This window comes from Papaver somniferum, chromosome 2, assembly GCF_003573695.1.
Source record: "Papaver somniferum cultivar HN1 chromosome 2, ASM357369v1, whole genome shotgun sequence".
In the NCBI taxonomy this organism is placed as follows: Eukaryota; Viridiplantae; Streptophyta; class Magnoliopsida; order Ranunculales; family Papaveraceae; genus Papaver; species Papaver somniferum.
In genome coordinates, this window is record NC_039359.1 from 203,875,547 (window position 1) to 203,895,062 (window position 19,516).

The window sequence follows — 19,516 nt, forward strand, 5'->3', positions numbered from 1 at the left end:
ACTCTAGACCCAAAGATTGAATACTTCACTTGCTTGGTTGGATACTATATGCTCTCCTAAAAGGAGGTGGCCTGGGTTTTAGAAAGGCTGAGTTAGATAATCTTGATATGCTAGTTGGGAATGCTTGAAAACAAGTTGAAAATCCTAACTCTCTTTTATGCACCATTCTTAAAGCTAGATATTTTTTGAATGTTACATGCCCTTCTACTTGCTTTTGGACTTGGAGATGTTTCCATGTTTTGAAGGAGCACATAAAACCATTCATTTCTTGGATGTTGGGTGATAGTCAATTTATTGATCCTTGATGTGATAATTGGATTCCTACTTTAGGCTTTGCTATACCTCTTCTCCTTCTTCCCTCAGCTTGAAAGTGTCCTACTTTATTGACCCCTGATACTAAAACTTGGAAATTTGTAGATTGAACACCCATTTTGACAATGCTTTTGTTGAGAAGATTGTTACTATTCCCTTGAGCCAGCTTTGCACTCCTGATAGGAGGGATTGGGAGCTTTCAATGAATAATTTTGTTCTAAATCTGTCTACTTAGGTCTCAGAGGTCTTAGACCTTCCCCAAGCAATACTCTTTGGAAGTGCATATGGAAACTTAGAGTCCCACACTGTTTTTAGATTTCATCTGAAAATCTGCTAGAATTTCTTTACCTACTAGAATTGTTCTGTAGACCAAAATGCGTATTGATACCATAATTTTTCTAAGATGTTTTTAGATTTCATCTGAAAATCTTCTAGAATTTCTTTACCTACTAGACTGTTCTGCAGACCAAAATGCGTATTGATACCATAATTTTTCCAAGATTTCTATCCTGTAATGAGACTGTTATGCATGCTTTGGTCTTATGCCTCTTTGCTACTTCGGTTTGTCTTTCTTCTTCCTTTTGTTTGACTGTTCAAACCTTTCATAACTACATTGATTGGCTTGATTATTGGCTTGTTAATGTTATTACCTCTATTTCTAACGAGTCAAAAAAAGAGTCTTTGCCATTGTTACGTGGTCTATCTGTAATAGTACGAATAAATTTTCAACAAGAAAAAGGAGAATCCTTTTGATGTTATTGCTAGAGTCATGATTGATCTTAGGAATCTCCCTTTATCCCTGCCCCTTACACTAATGCCATTGGTTCTTCTACATGGATGCCTCATACACATGGTTGGATCAAAGGAAATACTGATGGTGCTTTCGATCTTGTCTCATTGGATAATGATGCAGGCTATATGGAAAACCATATTTTCATGTTGTTATCACCGTTGAAGTCTACTCTCCAGAGGATGCAGAAACCAGGCCATCTGGGAAGTTTTGAAGAAAGCAGTGGAACAAAAAACTACTCATTTCCTCGTGTAAAGTGACATAAGAGCTCTAATTGGCCAATTCTCTCGAGGAAATTTTGAAGGCAATCAACAAACAAATGCTTTATTTAAATATATTTCTCGATTTAGTTATAGTCTTGTAGATTGCATGTTTTCTTTTCAACCAAGAACGTATAATAATGTGGATCATTCTCTGACAGCTTGGGCCAAATATAACTCTGATACTTGTTTTTGGTTTAGACCTCCAATCTGGCTTATGGCAACTGTTGAGGAAGACCTCTAGCCTTTTTTTCAGGCCGTTGTTTTAAAAAAAAAAAAAAAAACTAGACAATTCTTTCTTGTCTTTTTAAATTTTCTTGTCGAGTAAATTATTTAAATATCCTTTTGTATATTTATTCGAGACAAATATTTTCTATATATATATATAGTAAATTATAATAAAAATATGGAGACATTACTCAAAATAAGAAATAAATTTGATGTGCCTTTTATAAGTGATAATCAATTTTGATATGTCTTTAATAAGTGAAGACTTACCTATTGGTATTGGACTAATTTTTCCTAATGTTGCAGGAAAATTTGAAGGGTCATAAGGAAAAGCTCCAAATTGTAATATATCTTTTTAGTTCTCCAATACACGAGAAAAACTTTTCATTTAACTAATCTTATTTATCGCATATTAGACCTGGTGGCATTACATTAGACACCCATCGGCCCATTGCGATAGCTACATGGAAAATGAAACAGTAAAAAGTTTACAATTAAAACCGTCAGAGTCCATATTCTTAGCAAAAACCGTACATCTCTCAACAAATTATCTTTCTAACTTTACTTATTTTAGGGATATAATAATATTTTTCAATTTTAGTCTCTCTGAATCAATTAATTGGAAGTTTAATATCTTGCCAATTCCCAACTCCCGAAACCTAGTATTGTCACTACGCATCCATTTTTTTTTTGTAGGTTTCTTGACCTCGTACAGTAATACCTTAGTTCTTGTTCTCTTATGCATGTTTTGTTGAGTGTTTATTGGAGAAAAAATTTGTCATCCTTTTTATTTGTTGTGCGTCTTTTTTCAGTACGGGCTATACATCTTTTAGATTATCCTAAACCTTTTTTCTTATCTTTATGCAATGAACGAAAACCCCTTTAAAGCCATAGAATAAGTTTCATGCTCAGATCATAGTTTTAGTTCTTCTCTTCTTTGTCTATTAAAATCTCTCTAGTTTCTTCTTATTTCTTTCATAACATAGCTAGTATCTATGATATGTATCAACACCTTAGTGGATTACCTTTAGCGCAACGTTTTTCAAATCACATCCGTGATGGTCTTTTACCAACTCCTCCGGAATTTATTAAAAATTATGGCATTAAAATAATAGCATATTAGCAAGGATTTTTTCAACTGAATTATTCAAACCTTCGGAAATAAGAGGAGCTCTAGGATATTTATGGGGGCCTAACATCTACTTCAAAATTACAAAAATAGATCCAAACCTTTTTAATATCTATTTTTAGTCTAGTGATGACTCTTTTGGGTGACTTCAAATAGTCCATGGTACCCTTTCGGTAATGTCATGTCAGCAACCAAAGCATATATACTTAGGAATGAATATCTCCATAGATTCTGTAAAAGAAATTCAAATATGGGCCAGTATCCTAAATGATAAACACGAGCACATGAGTTATGAAATGACTGGTTTGATATCCAGTAAGCTAAGTCAAGTTAGTACAGTGTGCAGGAAGTGATTCTTTTTTGCATGATTTCTCCCCAAGAGTAATGATATGGGTAAACATTGAAAAACCACTGATGGAATTTTTTTTAGTAAAAGTAGTAAGTTACATAATTACTGAAATCTTATTAATTGAATCTCCCATCTAAATTCCGCTACCATTGTCTTAGATTTGGTCACAAAGAAGATAGTCGTGCCATTGTAGAAAAGAGATCTTTAGAAGACATCTATGACATTTTTATTGATTTTTCTTTCGCTGGGGATGACCTTTTCTTTCTTAATGGTGTCCAAGTGCAAATATGGAATTCTAAAGAGAATATAAACTTTCATGGTAACTATGTATCTGTTGACTTGTGCATGGTTATCCCTGGAGTTATGGATGTTTTTAAATCTTACTTCGAAGCTCAATCTCACTTTGATGATCCATCATCTTCTGAAGGGGTTGTGGATACTTCTGATGTCACTCATACAATTGATCATGATTCTGAAGTGCCCATAGCAGTAGTGTCTATCTTAGGAAAGCACATTTTTCCATTTAATATCCTTGGTAAACTTTATGCCTTTTTTTTGCTGACGATTCTGACTCGATCCGATTTATCAATGCTGAAAATACTGAGTCACTGAAATAACTAAAATCAGTGAGTCTGAATCGTTTCCTGCTACTAGTTTACTTCAAGATATCTCTAATCTAGATTTATCCAAAACCAGTTTGTCATCACCTATTCTAGGCAGATGACTTTCATTTCATCATACGAAAATTTCAAGGAGTCATCTGAATCACCTATCTGTGCATCTTCAGTTTCTTCCATAATTAGATCCCCAAATTCACTTATTATCCCTTCTAAGTCCGGAATTAAATTATCAATTTTTGATTCTCCTATGCTAGCACCGAAATCGACTTTTAAAATCTCTATCCCTGATTTCTCAGCTTATTTTTCATCCAAAAACTTTTTCTCTATCTCAACTGACAATGGCTTTACTCTCAAAATTGACTAATATAGATCTAATATGAAAGAACAACGCAGGGATGTTGAATCATACCTCCCCTTATCATTCTCTCTATCTCCTCCATCAATGCAATATGACGAGAAACAAGTTTTCCCCATCCTCTGAATCCTCTTATAAATTGAATTCATTTACGGATTTCTTTAGTCATTTTAAATTATTACTCTATGAATTGATCTTCGTTAATATATTTCATATCTAGATTATTTTGATGGAAACCTTTTAAAAAATAATTGAAAATTTGGATTACCTAATCCCCTGTAATGAAAATCTTAGCTAGGAATGTCCAGGGATGTGGAAACCCCTTTACATAAAATCATCTACACTTCTCTAACAACAAGAAAGACCTGAAATTATCTTTTTTATCTAGAAACAAAATCACAAAGACATTTGGTCAAATCTTTGGTTTCTTATTATCCAAATAACCATACGTGGATCCCATAGGTTTAACAGTAGGACTAGTACAGTAGCATGGTTAGATGGTTTCTTCTTTGGCATGTTCAATGGAACATAAATAGGATAAATATTATAGTTAAAACTGATTTTGATTCAAACAAATGGGTGCTAACTTGCTTCTGTGGTGGCCCTTATCCTTCCAACAGAAACATAAAATGGGACTTTCTAGAAGAAATATGAGCCCAAGTCAATAATAGTAAAATGACATGGTTAGTAATAGGAGATTTCAATATCATTTTTGATCAATCATAAAAACTAGGAGGCTTACCTTTTAGGAAATCTGGAAGCAAATACTACCATAAAATCTTAGAATGAGTGGGTTTATATGATTAGGATACTCATGATATGACTTTACTTGGAACAACCATAGTAAATGTGCAAAATATATTCAAGGAAGATCACACAAAACTGTGGAGAATGCATAATGGAACTCACAATTCTCGAATGCTAGTCTTTTTCATCTAGGTGTCATTGGATCAGATATACCATTGCCATATTCTGCTTTCTCTGGATAAATCCTTCTCTAGAGAAGAGTGGATTTTTAAATTTTATGATACATGGGAAAAAGAGGAATCATGTGTTAGAGTTTTTCAGAACTCCTGCGATCACTCTTGTGGGGAAAAACCTTCCATCTCTTAGTCTCAAATCTAAAAAACTTAGAAGAAAACTTAGCCGACTGGAAAAAGAACATTTTTGGCAAAACAGGAAGAATAATTTTAGAATAATAAAAAGAAATATAAAGTATTAAAGATAAAGGAACGTCTGAACAATCTGAAAGAAAGTTGGGCCGACTGGAAAATCTTTATGATACACATGAAGCAATATCAAAACAAAAATCAAGAGATAGCATGATAGAACCAAGTGAAGAAACACAAAATATTTCCATATTGTTACTCTAAGAAGGAGAAAGTGGGATAGCATTCAATGTATGGCCAATAATCAAAACATAGTCACTCAAAATAGAAAAGAGATTAGTGAAATACTAACGGATTATTCTCAAGATCTCTTTAAAGACAACACTGTAGATCACTCTTTACATGAGTCCATCCTAGAGAACGTTCCAGCTCGTGTAATAGTTAATGAAAACCTTTTCATCTCTTCTGTACCTTTTAAAGACGAAATCTTCGCTGTCCTTACGAAAATGAAACCAAACAAATCACCAGGTCCAGATGGTTTCTCAGTGAGATTTTTTTAAAATAGGAAGGACACAATTGGATCTCAGGTGACTCTCGCAATTCAAAATCTTCAAAAAACAAAAAAAAAAGATGAACCCTGAAATCATCGTAACACATTTTTTTCTATTTCTAAAGTTAAATATCCGAAAGACCCAAGTAAATTTTAACCAATTGGTTTTTTCAACACAATATATAAAGTCATATATAAGATTATAACTAATAAAATTAAACCTCCGCTGGACAAGATCACATCACCTTTCCAATCGGCTTTCCTCTCCTCTAGAAAAATTTCAGATAATATTATAGTAGCACATGACATAATCCATTACTTTGAGAAGAAAAAATCTAGAACATGAGGATTATGAGTCAAAATAGATATGTCCAAAGCATTCGGTAGAGTTAATTGAGGCTTTCTCCTCACATGGAGTTAAATTAGCTCCGAAAGACAGCCCAATTTTTTCTTATCTATTCTTTGCAGATGACTGCCTTCTTTTTGTAAAGGCAGACTTAATATAATTTAAAAACTTACTTAGTACAATTTGTTTGTTTAGTAAAGCCTCATGTCAATTAATCAGTTTCGATAAATTAAGAGTCTTCTTTAGTCAAAAAGTTTATCCAAAACACCAAATAATGTGATCTAAATTACTTAAAATTAAGCACATGAATATGAAAAATTAATATATGGGGCACCTCTTTTCATAGATAAATAAATCTAAGATAAAAACTTTTGAGAATATAATGGAAAATATGGAACATAATTCTCAAGGATGAAAAAGTAAAGTCTTACCCCATATTAGTAAAATGATTTTGAACAAATCAGTTATGGCTAGTATTCCCACTCCCCAGATGGGATATTTTTCATACAAAAAAATATCACTGATAAAATAAATGCAATTCAAAGAGATTTATGGTGGGGAATAAAACATGATGCTAAAGAGTACTGCGCAAAATCCTGACCAAGTATGTGTAAACCAATGAGTAAAGGAGGTTTAGGCTTTAGAGATGCTCACAAATTTAACTTAGCTATGTTATCCAAGGTGGCTTGGAGGTTACTAAATGAACCCAATTCGTCGGGGGCTCAATCTTTGTAGCCTAAATATTTCAAAAATAAATCCCCTCTCAGAGCTAAACCCCCTGATAAATTATGGATTTGGAAATGTATCAATAAAGGTCTGAAGCTGGTAGAACAAAATAGTATATGGGAATTAGGATATGGTCTAAGTATAAACATTTGGGATGATAACTAGATACCAGGATTGGGTGGCACTCTTTAAGTATATAAAACCTCCTCCGATAACTCTCTATCTCTTGTTGCATATTTGATTGATCCGTCTACTAAAAAGGTAGAATACAACTTTAATATTTTCTCCCTTCTCTGAATTTGTAGCAGTAAAAATATGTAAGATTAATCTATTCCCGAGTAGTTCTAATATCTTAAATAAAGATAAGCTAAGATGGAAGTTAACAAATACATGGGACTTCATAGTAAAGTCTATGTATAATAAACTTAATGAGAATGAACCACCTCATATAGCCTATCTTTAAATGAAACTTTCTGAAAATTGTAAATTAGAATTCTCTCTTAGAATTAAACTTTTCTTGTGGAAATATCTTCAAAATGTCTTATCAACAAACTCAAAGCTAAAAGAAATAATTTGTAATATTAATCCTAAGTATTCTTTCGGAGGGGAACATGAGGAAATAGTTGAACATCTTTTTTTTTACATCGCTCCTTTGCTACAACAGTTTGGAAATTAGGTTCAAATCATGTTCATGTCAATTTCAGTAACGTCACTAAAATAGTAGATCCATAAGGATTGGTTCCAATCCCCAAATGATGTAATATCCTTATAACTAACTTCAACTAAGATATGGTTCATATGGAAAACAAGATGTAATAATAACTTTCAACAATCATCCCAAACTCATTAGCAGTCAGTCGTAGAAGTTCAAAAACATTTGAACTACTGGTCAAAGAAAAATAAAACTATTAGTAAAACAATAGAAAAGGTGTTGAAAAATAAACCATGGTTAGCTCCGGACATACATAACTTAAAAATTGACGTGGATGCAACATGGACCTCTGACTCTTTTCCATCTAGTTTTTCACTAATTCAACGAGATGATTCAGGTACTTTTGAAGGAGGAAGAGTAGGACCTCAGCTTGTTCAGATCCTCAAGAAGTAGAGGCAATGGGTTTATTGCACGCATTACCATGAGCGACAAAAAAAAACACTAACTTCAGCATTGAAAGTGATTATGAAAGCTTAATTAAAAATCTAAATGGCAATCCAGTGGCCATCTCTTGGAGCAGTGAAGCTATTCTGGAGAAAGCAGATAGTAGAGCAAGACATTGTGGGAACTTCTTAGGATTTTATTTTGTACCCTGAACGGGTAATGAAGTAAAAGATACATTAGCAAAAGAAGCCAAAAATATTCCTGGGATTTTAGATTGGGATGTTATTCCTTCTCCATGTATTAGTCGCAAACTGTGAGTAGATAAATCTAATATTAGGATAAGAGACTCAAATCTCCTGATATTAGATGCCTCTACTCATGATGTAACCCGGACTTCAGCCTTACTTTAGTAGTATAGTTTTATTAACGAAATCTTACTTACGAAAAAGATGAAGAAGTTCCATACACTTCTCTTTAGCGAACGTCACATCATATAGGAAACCTCGAGCTTCAGCACATAGTAACCTTTTCACCGTTGTGTTGTGTTTTTGTTGATTTACGTTCCTGAATCGACTATTTTTTTTTGTTAGGATAACACAGTAGTTCATAAACTATATCCAATCTCCTTTAAATTGGAACTTGTTTGATAATTACGGGATTCAAACTCCTACCTCCATAATGGGAGGGAGCATGAAAACTCAGTCGACAAAAAAAATGACCGGAGCGATAATTACTTATCATATTGTTGTAAGTACACAAGTTTCTGGTCCTTTATTTACCTGGCTAATTTGGGGCCTAGTAGGATTATTTGGGCCTTCTACTAAGGACAAAAAAGATAATCAAGGTATGAAAATACCTATTTACCCTCACTATCAAATTCAATCCCAAGCCTTATCCTTCATCAAAACCTAAATCATTTCTATTAACAATCTTTCATCAAAACTATTTTTTTTTTCAATTTTCATCATAATCAAAAACTAAAATCTAATCACAAACAACAATTCAATTCTTTATTTCTTGGTTTTCAAACAATATTTTGGCTTCAAACAACCAAGTGTATTGAGTTAAATCCTTTCAAGACAAACCTTTTAAGAGGGCTTCATCAAATATTTAAATATGAATCTCTGAAATTTCTCATCAAATTTTTCTGAAATCCAACCACAATCGGTTGATATAGGCATTAAAAAAAAACGATTGTTGTTGATGTTCCCCAGAATCTGTTTTTATTATACACCTACATAAATCGATTCTGGGTTGATGTTCTTCGTGTTTGATGAATATCAACCACAATCGGTGTATTTTAGTGTTTACATCAACCGATTCATCAACTATATTTGAATTTTTACACAAAACCTGAAATGCTTATATTTAAATTATAGAGCATGAAAATACGAATTGAACGCAAAATGAATGAGATCATTCGGAATTAAAATACGAATTAAACATCAATTAATCACCCGTTTAACGCTAATTAATCGAGGGATAAATTAGCCATTATGTAAAATAATTGGATAAGGGGGTTCTTTTTTACTTTTGATGACCTTTTTTGCCATCTAGTAACATGCCCCAAATAATTAGCATAGGCCCAAACTAGCCAGGTTTATTTATTTTTTTATTTTTTATATTATAGAGCATGAAATACGAATTAAATATCAATTATAGATCATGAAACCGACTATTGTTGTTTATCTTTTTATATTATAGAGCATAAAAATACGAATTAAACAACAATTAATCACCTGATTAACACTAACTAATCAGGGGTTAAATTAGACATTATGTAAAATAATTGGATAAGGGGTGTTCTTTTTTACTTTTTAATGACCTTTTTTTTGTCATTGCCCCAAATAATTAGAGTAGGCGCAAATTAGCCAGGTTTATTTATTCTTTTATTTTCTTTTGGAACATCACAAGTTATTATTACCCAACGTTTTAAGAGTGTTTGTTAAATATTTTTTGAGAGAATCGGGCGACCAATATGAGTCGACTCAGTGACAAATTTTTCATTTGATTCTCTTCTTTCTCTTCATCTCCACTGTGATTTATGCATTTTTTCACTTAAATCTTTGATCAAACTATTGATTTTATGTTTTTTTATCTATGTTTTTGAACTAGATTGCTTGATACACCCTTTAATCTCATTGATCAGTGTTTGTTAGCCATTCCTTTCTTTATTTTTACGATCTGTTTCATCTGTTTTCTTTATGAAATTAATATCTAGATCTTTTCATTTGTGAGTTATACTAATCATGAGGTGCTAATCGTTTTGCAGGACTTCCTTGATTGATAAAATGGTTCATTCAGTTTTGGATATCTGTTTTTAGCCTCAGTTTTATCCTGACAGCAGTATTGCCATCCCTAGCAGTTTTGCACAACAATGCAGGTTTGCATAAAGAAGTATTGCTTAAACAGGTAGTTTTACCGAAAAGCACCATTACATATTTGTGTATTAGCCAGCATGATCATCTTTCCTTACCTAGTCAAGATCTAGGAAACCTTGTAATCCATAGAAACTCAACGATCTGCAACTCGTTGACCTACAATTTTTTTCAAATTTCACTAACTCCCACCATTTCTTGCCGTGATTACAGGATTAGTACGTATATCCCGGAATCCATGCAAAATATTCATAACAAGATGGAAAGTTTCCCTTTTTCTGTTAGACTGTTTAACAAAAATCGAAATAAGATTTTTATCCCATATCCTTTCCATAACAGAAAAGTGCAAATCTTTTATACGTATCACAACTTTTCCCTATATTTGGAAAAGAATAATCTTTTCATTATTCATTCTGATATCTAGATAAAAACAAGCAGTCTGTTTAATATCTTCATTATCTCTACAACCAAAAACCTAGAAACCCTAGAAAGCTATATAATCAAAATGACAACAAAGTTTCTGATCTCACTGAAAAGATGAAGAGTACGGCCATTAGAGTTAAAGGTGCTATTGTTTCTTCAAAAAATATAAGTGTTGTTGCTGATGAATGGTCAAACAGTTTGATTGGAAAACTCAAGGTCAATAATTTGGAAATTTAAACTGGGAGCGTCAAGGAAGAGCTGAGCATACTTTGGAAGGCTTATAAAAGGAAAGAGATTCGTGTCGTGGGAAACCATCTTTATGTTTGTAAGTTTGGTTCTGAGAAATACATGAAAGATGTTTTGAAGAAAACTCCTTGGAATGTACAAAGATTTCTTCTTGTTCTTATGGAATATACCACTACTATACCTTATCAAGATTGGACATTCACCAGACAAGTATGGAGTGTACAGTTCAAAGGATCACTTCTTGAACATCACCATGAAGCTGTTATTAATGAGGCAATAGAAGACTTGGATACAAATATATCAACAGAGCCGAGAAACTATAGACCAAGATCTGGAAACATGATAACGGCTCGTGTTGAGATGGATCTGACAACACCCCTAAAAAGAGGAGAATGGTGGAACTCCAATTCTGAATAAGTTGTCTGGATTAAATACCATTGGGTTAAACAGCTACATAGCTTGTGTAAATAATGCTATATTGTTGAGCATGACGAAAAAATGTGCCCACAGATTACAATGGCTCTCAAAGAAAGAAAAATGACACAAGAAGAATATGAAGAGCACCGTAGAAATAAGAATGAAGAGGGAGTTACTGATGACCAAGATAAGGATACTGATGCTGAGTTTGTAATTGTGGATAATATGGAAGAGACTCAACAAGATGGGGATGAGAGTAGAACATATAAAAGAGCTAGAAACCAACCTATTGAACCCCCTAGAAATGGCCCTTCTCTTAAGCATCCTACCCTTGCTGACCATGCTGGTATCAGTACTGGTATTGATCATACTGGAAACAATAACACGCAAGCTGTATTTATGGAGGAGTCTGATATGGATGTTCAGAGAGAACCTGATGCTGATTCAGAGATGGATACCATACAAATCAAGGGAGCACTGCATTCAGTGTAAGAAACTGTCCTTATCTTTCATTTTCTTCAAATTGTATTAACTATAGATATATAGCTTCTTTTGAAAGTTTGCAGTTGTTTCACATCTTGTTTTACTCTAATTATCAATTATATCCTGTTGAATTCCTTAATATGAGGTTACTAGCTTGGAACTGTCAAGGTTTCTCTAGTAAAAAAACTAGAGACCATCTCAAGGATCTAATTAGTAGATATGATCCTGACATTATCTTTCTCTCAGAAACCAAACTAAGGATAGATAAAATAAATAAACTGACCAAACAATTCAAGTTCCCAAATAATAAACTTATTTCTTCCTTGGGTTTAGCTGGTGGACTAATCCTTTTTATGGAAAGATGGTTTCCAGTTCAAAATGGTGAATGTAGATTCTTGGATCATAAACTGCAAAGTTCATGATGATCCTTCTAAGCATGAATGGATTCTTACCTGCATGTATGGATCCTCTTATCCTCACAACAAGGAAAAGCAATGGTCCTACATTATGGATATAAGTCAGAACATAACTCAGCCTTGGATTATCATTGGTGATCTGAATTTGGTTTTCAACAATGAAAGTAGAGCTTACTTCCATAATACTTCCTCTTCTTCAAATCAAATTACTTCTTCTTCAAGGGATTCATCTTACATTCAAGTGATTAGTGATGCTGGTCTAGAAGATTTGGGTTATTATGGTAGATCATTTACTTGGTCTAGTAATGTACATGGAACTGGTGTTAGAGGATCAAGATTAGACAAGGCTCTATGTAATGCTGAATGTATGCTTCATGTACCTGACTCCAAAGTTCTCCATCTTCCTCAAATTGGTTCAGATCATTATCCAATAATGTCGGACACTGCCTCTTCTAAATGTGATAAGAAGAAAAACTGGAAATATTTTCAGTGTTATGAAAGGGATGAGCCTTTAAAAGATGAAGTTGCTGCTGCCTGGGAAAATCAAATACAAGGATCGTATGCTTACCAAGTCTCAAGAAAACTACACACAACCAGAAATTATATCTCAAAATGGAATAGGTGTAAATTTGGTGACATTCAAAGTAACATAAATCTTCTTCACTGGCAAGTGGAATCTGTTCAACAAAATTCTCAGCCTCAAGATAACAGTACTTTGCAAATTCTAAAGTTGGAGCAAGAAATTGAGCACTGGAATCAAATACAAAGTGAATTCTGGGGGCAAAAGTCTAGAGATCAGCATTACTTGGAATGAAATACTAAATATCATCATACAAATGCAAACAAAAGGAGAGCAATAAACAACATTGAAGCCTTGAAAGACAGTCATGACAACTGGTGTTCAAGTAGAGAAGATCTAGAAAACTTACTCATACAGCATTACAGTGCACTGCATACAACTACTTCTCCTGATAAAGATGAAATTTTGTTACAAAATATCCCTCAAGTAATTACAACAGCTGATAATATTGAGCTAATCAAAGTACCTGAAGATGCTGAAATATGGAAAGCACTCAACGCAACGAAACCATGGAAAGCTCCAGGACCAGATGGTTTCCCATATGGTTTTTTCCATTCCCATTGGGATATTGTGGGTTTAGATGTTATTCAAATGGTAAAGAAATTCTTCCAGTCTGGATTCATGCTTAAGGAATTAAATAACACAAATATATCTCTCATTCCAAAGACTAAAAATAAGCAATTTCCATATGATCCGAGACCAATAGCTCTCTGCAATACTTCTTACAAGATTATCTCTAAAATCCTCTCCAGGATATTGAAGAAAGTGATGAATAAGATCATTTATCCATTACAAGCTGCATATGTGCCAGGCAGACAGATTTCAGACAATATACAACTAGCTCAAGAGATAATCTATACAACGAAGAACAAAAAAGAAAGTAAGAATTTTCTTGCTCTAAAGCTAGATATGTCAAAAGCTTTTGATAGGATTGAATGGTCTTTTCTTATGGATGTCATGGAAAAAATGGGTTTTTGTGGTGAATGGTGTCATCTCATCATGCAGTGCATTAGTACCACTAAGATATCCATAATTCTAAATGGTGCTCCTTGTGCTGCTTATAAACCATCAAGAGGCATTAGGAAAGGAGATCCCTTGTCTCTATACCTCTTCATTATAGCTATGGAGGCTTTCTCTAGGAAATTGCTTATGGCTGAATAGAACAACAGGATTGAAGGCATCAAAATTGCACCAACTGCTCCTTTTATTTCACATCTGTTTTTTGCAGATGATTGTCTTCTATTTGCAAGTGCTGATCTTCATAATGTCAACAATCTGCTTCAGATTATTGATGAATTTGGAGCTGCTTCTGGACAAATGGTAAACTTCACAAAGTCTAGTGTTTTCTATAGTGCTAATGTTCCACCAAGATTTTGTAGAATTCTTACTAGGAGACTGAAGGTACCCTACATGAATCCTGAAGAGAAGTATCTTGGTATGCCTTTGTTGATTCGAAAAAGTAAGAAAACTTGCTTCACAAATCTGCTTGATAAGGTGAAGAATAGACTATCAGTTTATAGATGTAAAACTATGGCACAGTGCAGTAAGTCTTTAATGATTAACACTATCACTAATACCATTCCTTCATACACTATGAGATGCTTTCAAATACCTAAGGATATCATAAATGAGTATAGTGTTGTACAGAGGGACTTCTGGTGGGTCTTTGAAGACACAAGGGGTACTTATATCACTTCATAGAAGGATTTGAACCTGCATAAGGATGTTGGAGGACAAGGTTTAAAGAATTTGAATATCTTGAATAAAGCTCTTCTCATAAGAGCTGATTGGAGAATATGTACAAATTCAGATGAAGTGTGGGTTAAATGTATGGCAACAAGATACTTCCCTTGCACTAGTATGTTACATGCTACAATAAAGAAGGACTGTTCTTGGTCTTGGAAAGGTTTACAAAAAAATATGGATTCTATTAAACAACACAGTTGCTGGAGTGTTGGTGATGGTTCTCATATAAAGATTTGGTTGGATCTCTGGATTATAGGTATGGATGTACCACCAACTCCAAGAAATGAAGTTGCAGACAGTGAAAATTATGTCTGGGTTAGTGCTCTTTTTCTTTCAGATACCAGGAAATGGAATGTTGATCTGGTAAATCACCTCTTTTTGATCAACATGCTGCAGATTTGATTCTAAAAATGAGAGTATCAACTTATACAACTGATAAGTTGATCTGGAAACTAAACAAGAATGAAAATTTTACTCTCAAATCTGCTTATAAAAAACTTTTTGAAGACATCCTAGGCTCAAGGAAGTTCTCACTCTTCATACAAGGAACCAATATTAAATGGAAGAAATTCTGGAGAATCAACACTTGGCCAAGAGTTAAACACTTTTTCTGGAAATGTTTAATAGATATTTTTCCAACTAGAGTCAAATTACAAAGACAATGTGGATATATCAATAAGACTTGTGCACTGTGTAATCAACATGAAGAAAGTACAATGCATATTTTATTTCAATGTGCATTTTCAAGGGTAGTATGGATGGAAATTCCCGGAGGTAGTCAAGCTCTAACAGGAAGATTTAATAACATTGCTAAGGTGCTGGAAAATTGGATTACACTTTCATCTCAACAACAAGGTCAAAACAACTGGCTCAATCTGCGCATGGTAGTTGCATGGAGCATATGGAATGAAAGATGTGACGTTATCTTTCAAAATAAGAAGGCTAACCCCAAAGGCACAGCTATGAATGCTCTTAGCTTTGCGTATTACTCATCTTCACTATCTGACAAAGCAAACAATTGCAGTCATACCACTTCAGTTCTCTCATCCTCAACTGCAATATGGAAACCCTATGATAGTCCATATCTTACTGTTAATTGTGATGCCTCTTATGATGAAAATACTGGACTAACAAGTACTGGTGTGATTTTACGTGATTTTGCAGGCAACTGGAAAGGATGTCGTGCAAAACACTATGCAGGAGTAGCAGACTCGAAAGGAGCAGAATGCTTAGCTATCCATGAAGCTGTGGTTTGGTGCATGAAATTACAAATCTCACACGCAATGTTCGAGACAGACTTGAAGAATATTGAAAGCTTCATCAACAATGCATCACCTGTCATAGCTTGGGAAAACGAAAGCATTCTGCAGGATATTATTCATATTATGAAATTATTTCCAAATTGGAAGTGTCGTTTTATTCCCAGGAAATGCAATAAACCTGTAGATGAACTTGCAAAGTTCAACAGGAAGTCTAGTGTAACTCAGGTCTGGCTTGATAGCCTCCTGAAGGAGTTCAACGTTTGCTCGTGTGAGACACTATTTCATTCCACAATTTATATAATATTCATTGTTGGCAAAAAAAAAAAAAAAAGTTATTATTACCCACCACTGGAAAATGCCACTCCTCGTGTCAAAATACAAACGGCTGTCTACATTACCCAAATTAATTCCCACAGAATCACATATATTCACGGGTCTGTTAAGTCATATTTCATGTGAATATTTTTCAGACAACTTGAACAGCATTTCCTTCCGTAATCGTAACTTTATAAAGAAAAATCTCAGAGCTTAAAAACCTAGAAAGGAAGAGAAAACTCAAACTGTACATCATCATCATCACCTTCAAATCTCCACGTAAAGTGATTTTATCCTATTTATTAACGTAAAGTGCTTTTGCAACCCCTTTTATATCAAATTCAAATCCAATTCTAAATGTTCCCGATCTCATAAGCCAAAACCCAGATCTTCTTCAAAAATTTCGGTAAAAATGGCATCGGAATTAACATACAGAAGACATGAATCACAAGCACAATCAGATACTTATTTACCAAAACCCCCAAAACCATTTTTACCAGTAACCAGAGCTATTCGTTACATGCTACGGGAACAAAGACTCTTATTTGTACTACTCGGAATCGCCATCGCCACAGTAATCTTTGTCCTAATCCCTTCCTCATCCTCATCAAGACAGTTTACAGGAAGTTATGATTCGATTCCGGCACAATACTTTCCGAATTCTGATTCTTCAACTCGTCTATCGGAGAAATTTGTTTACGAGCAAAGATCTGTAAATTCAGGTGGGAAAATTCCGTTAGGTTTGAGAAGGAAAGGGTTGAGGATTGTTGTTACTGGGGGTGCTGGATTTGTTGGTAGTCATCTAGTTGATAGATTGATGGAAAGGGGAGATAGTGTTATCGTTGTTGATAATTTCTTTACAGGGAGGAAAGAAAATGTTATGCATCATTTTGGTAATCCTAGATTTGAAATGATTAGACATGATGTTGTTGAACCATTGTTGTTGGAAGTTGATCAGATCTATCATTTAGCTTGTCCTGCTTCTCCTGTTCATTACAAATTCAATCCTGTCAAGACTATCATATCCTTTTTCACATTTTGATTTTGATTTTTAGTTTCTTAATTATTATTGTGAATTTTATTCTTGTTTGGGCATCCTTGACTTTGTTTCATACAAGACAAATGTAGTTGGAACACTGAATATGCTGGGGTTAGCTAAAAGAGTTGGTGCTAGATTTTTGTTGACTAGTACCAGTGAAGTTTATGGTGATCCTCTACAACATCCTCAAGTTGAAACTTACTGGGGAAATGTCAATCCAATTGGTACGTTTTGCATTATTTCTTCATTCGGATCTGCCCCTTGTACGCTGTTTTGCGCCTGGAACCATCAGTGACAAGATCTAGTTTCTTCACACACAGTAAAAAAACGTTTTTTTTTTTATACTTTAGGGATCCGGCACACATGAAATGTACTAGTTGGTGAGTTTTGCGTCTCCTGACAAACAAAAGTGTTGTGGGTTTGGACTTTGGACAGGTGTAAGGAGTTGTTATGATGAAGGAAAAAGGACTGCAGAAACTTTGGCAATGGATTACCACAGAGGTGCTGGCGTTGAGGTAATTTTTTTTTTTTTTTAAATATTCAAATTGAGTTTTTAAAACAAAAATGAAGTTAATTTTGGTGTTTTTCTTTGGCTTATGCAGGTGAGAATTGCTAGGATCTTCAACACATATGGACCACGAATGTGTATCGATGACGGTCGAGTTGTCAGTAATTTTGTTGCTCAGGTATGAAGCTTTGGTTTTTTATTTTTTAAATTTTCAGTTTGTTTTTATTATAGTTGGTAAGTAATTTTTTGGGTAATCAAATGATTAATTATTAAATATTTGTGTTTGGGTAGGCACTAAGAAAAGAGCCATTGACAGTGTATGGTGATGGAAAGCAAACAAGGAGTTTCCAATACGTTTCTGATCTGGTAAATAGAAGCCTTTGAAAATAAACAAACTTCTTTTTAGCTGGCAATTGTTGTTACTTGAACATTAAACAAATTATACTTTTCTAAGAATATGTGTATTGTTGTTGATTGTAGGTGGAGGGTTTGATGAGGTTAATGGAAGGAGAACATGTTGGTCCATTCAATCTCGGTAACCCTGGTGAATTCACCATGCTTGAACTTGCTCAGGTATAGTCTCTGTCACCGATCCTCTCATTCATTGATTTCATTCCATTTGCCATTAATCTGTAACCAAATCGAATAATCAATACCAAAAAAATACCTAACCCACATTCTTTCAAGTCATTATCTTTTGTTAGATTCTAAAGTTTCATTTTCAAATTCAGCTTTTTAACACCAGTGGGTGCCTTATTATGTAGAAAAAATAGACCTAACAGATATTCTGATAGTCGTTTGGACCACAATGTGGTATGTGGTAGCCAGTAGGAAAGACTTAACCTTGTTGACTTGCCCATCTCGTGTTATCCTTGTGACCATACCCGTGGTTCAACCTCCGATTGTATAATATTCCAAAAAAGTAACGAACTCCATTGACAAGTATCAGGTATGGCACCATTTGGTTGGAAAGCCTAGAGTTAGGTTTGAACCCACTGCCTCGGTATATCTGACTTTCTTAGTTTGAAATTGAAAAGGTATCTTACTTAAGAAAGGGATTGGTTCTGTGTGGCTTGAAATTGAACAGGTAGTACAGGAGACTATAGACCCTAATGCAAAGATCGAGTTCAGGGCCAACACAGAGGATGACCCACACAAGAGGAAGCCAGACATCACCAAGGCCAAGGAGCAACTTGGCTGGGAGCCTAAGGTAGCACTACGCAAAGGGTTGCCTCTCATGGTCACTGACTTCCGTCAGCGTATCTTTGGAGACCACAAAGAAGGAAGCAGCAGCACCAGTGGTGTTGTCTCTAATTCCTAAACAATCATTATTCACATCTTTAAAGGCGCCAGGAGGCATTGTGATAAGACTCCATTCTATTAAAAACAGGAGAAGAAAGAAAAAGATTAGAAGCTTCATAGGTCATATTTCTTTCAATTTCAGTATTTGTTGTATCTTCGGTTGTGTCAGTACTTTACCATAATTTTTGTCTTTCATTAATAGGTTATCTTCGTGTACTGTGTTTTATGAGTAACACAGGTTCATCTTTTGTTGATGTTAACTTTTTTTAAAGCAATTCTTGGATGTGTTGCTAGTTGTCTGGTTCTTAGTTCACAACTTTAAAGGCAGTCTCAGATATACTAGTGTTCTTTCTGTTCCGTTTTTTTTATACTAATCATAAAATGGTAAACGATGTATATCAGTTAAGTGTATGCAAACTTAAGTGACTTTAAGTGAAGAATGACCAATTTAATCCTAAAAACTTAAATTAGTAGTGACATCAGTTTACAGTTTATCTACCTAACGTAAGTTTATAAGCTGGGCTGGGCCGG

The 19,516-nt window shown here is 34.2% G+C and overlaps 1 protein-coding gene across 1 annotated transcript; it reads left to right on the plus strand.

Moving 5' to 3' along the window:
• The first annotated feature begins 16,271 nt into the window (after nucleotides 1-16,271).
• On the plus strand, nucleotides 16,272-19,342 carry LOC113350288 (UDP-glucuronic acid decarboxylase 2-like). Its single transcript, XM_026594407.1, has 7 exons — nucleotides 16,272-17,157; nucleotides 17,252-17,399; nucleotides 17,611-17,690; nucleotides 17,778-17,861; nucleotides 17,975-18,049; nucleotides 18,164-18,256; nucleotides 18,771-19,342. The coding sequence occupies exons 1-7, from the start codon at nucleotides 16,549-16,551 to the stop codon at nucleotides 19,002-19,004; spliced, it is 1,323 nt and encodes a 440-aa protein (XP_026450192.1). The 5' UTR covers nucleotides 16,272-16,548; the 3' UTR covers nucleotides 19,005-19,342.
• The last annotated feature ends 174 nt before the right edge of the window (nucleotides 19,343-19,516 follow it).

Excerpts from the sequence above, each read along its gene's own strand:
- LOC113350288 (XM_026594407.1), top strand. The coding sequence starts at position 16,549 with ATGGCATCGGAATTAACATACAGAAGACATGAATCACAAGCACAATCA. Across the intron at positions 17,691-17,777 it reads ACAGAGGTGCTGGCGTTGAG|GTGAGAATTGCTAGGATCTT; the intron begins GTAATTTTTTTT and ends TGGCTTATGCAG. Across the intron at positions 18,050-18,163 it reads TCCAATACGTTTCTGATCTG|GTGGAGGGTTTGATGAGGTT; the intron begins GTAAATAGAAGC and ends TGTTGATTGTAG.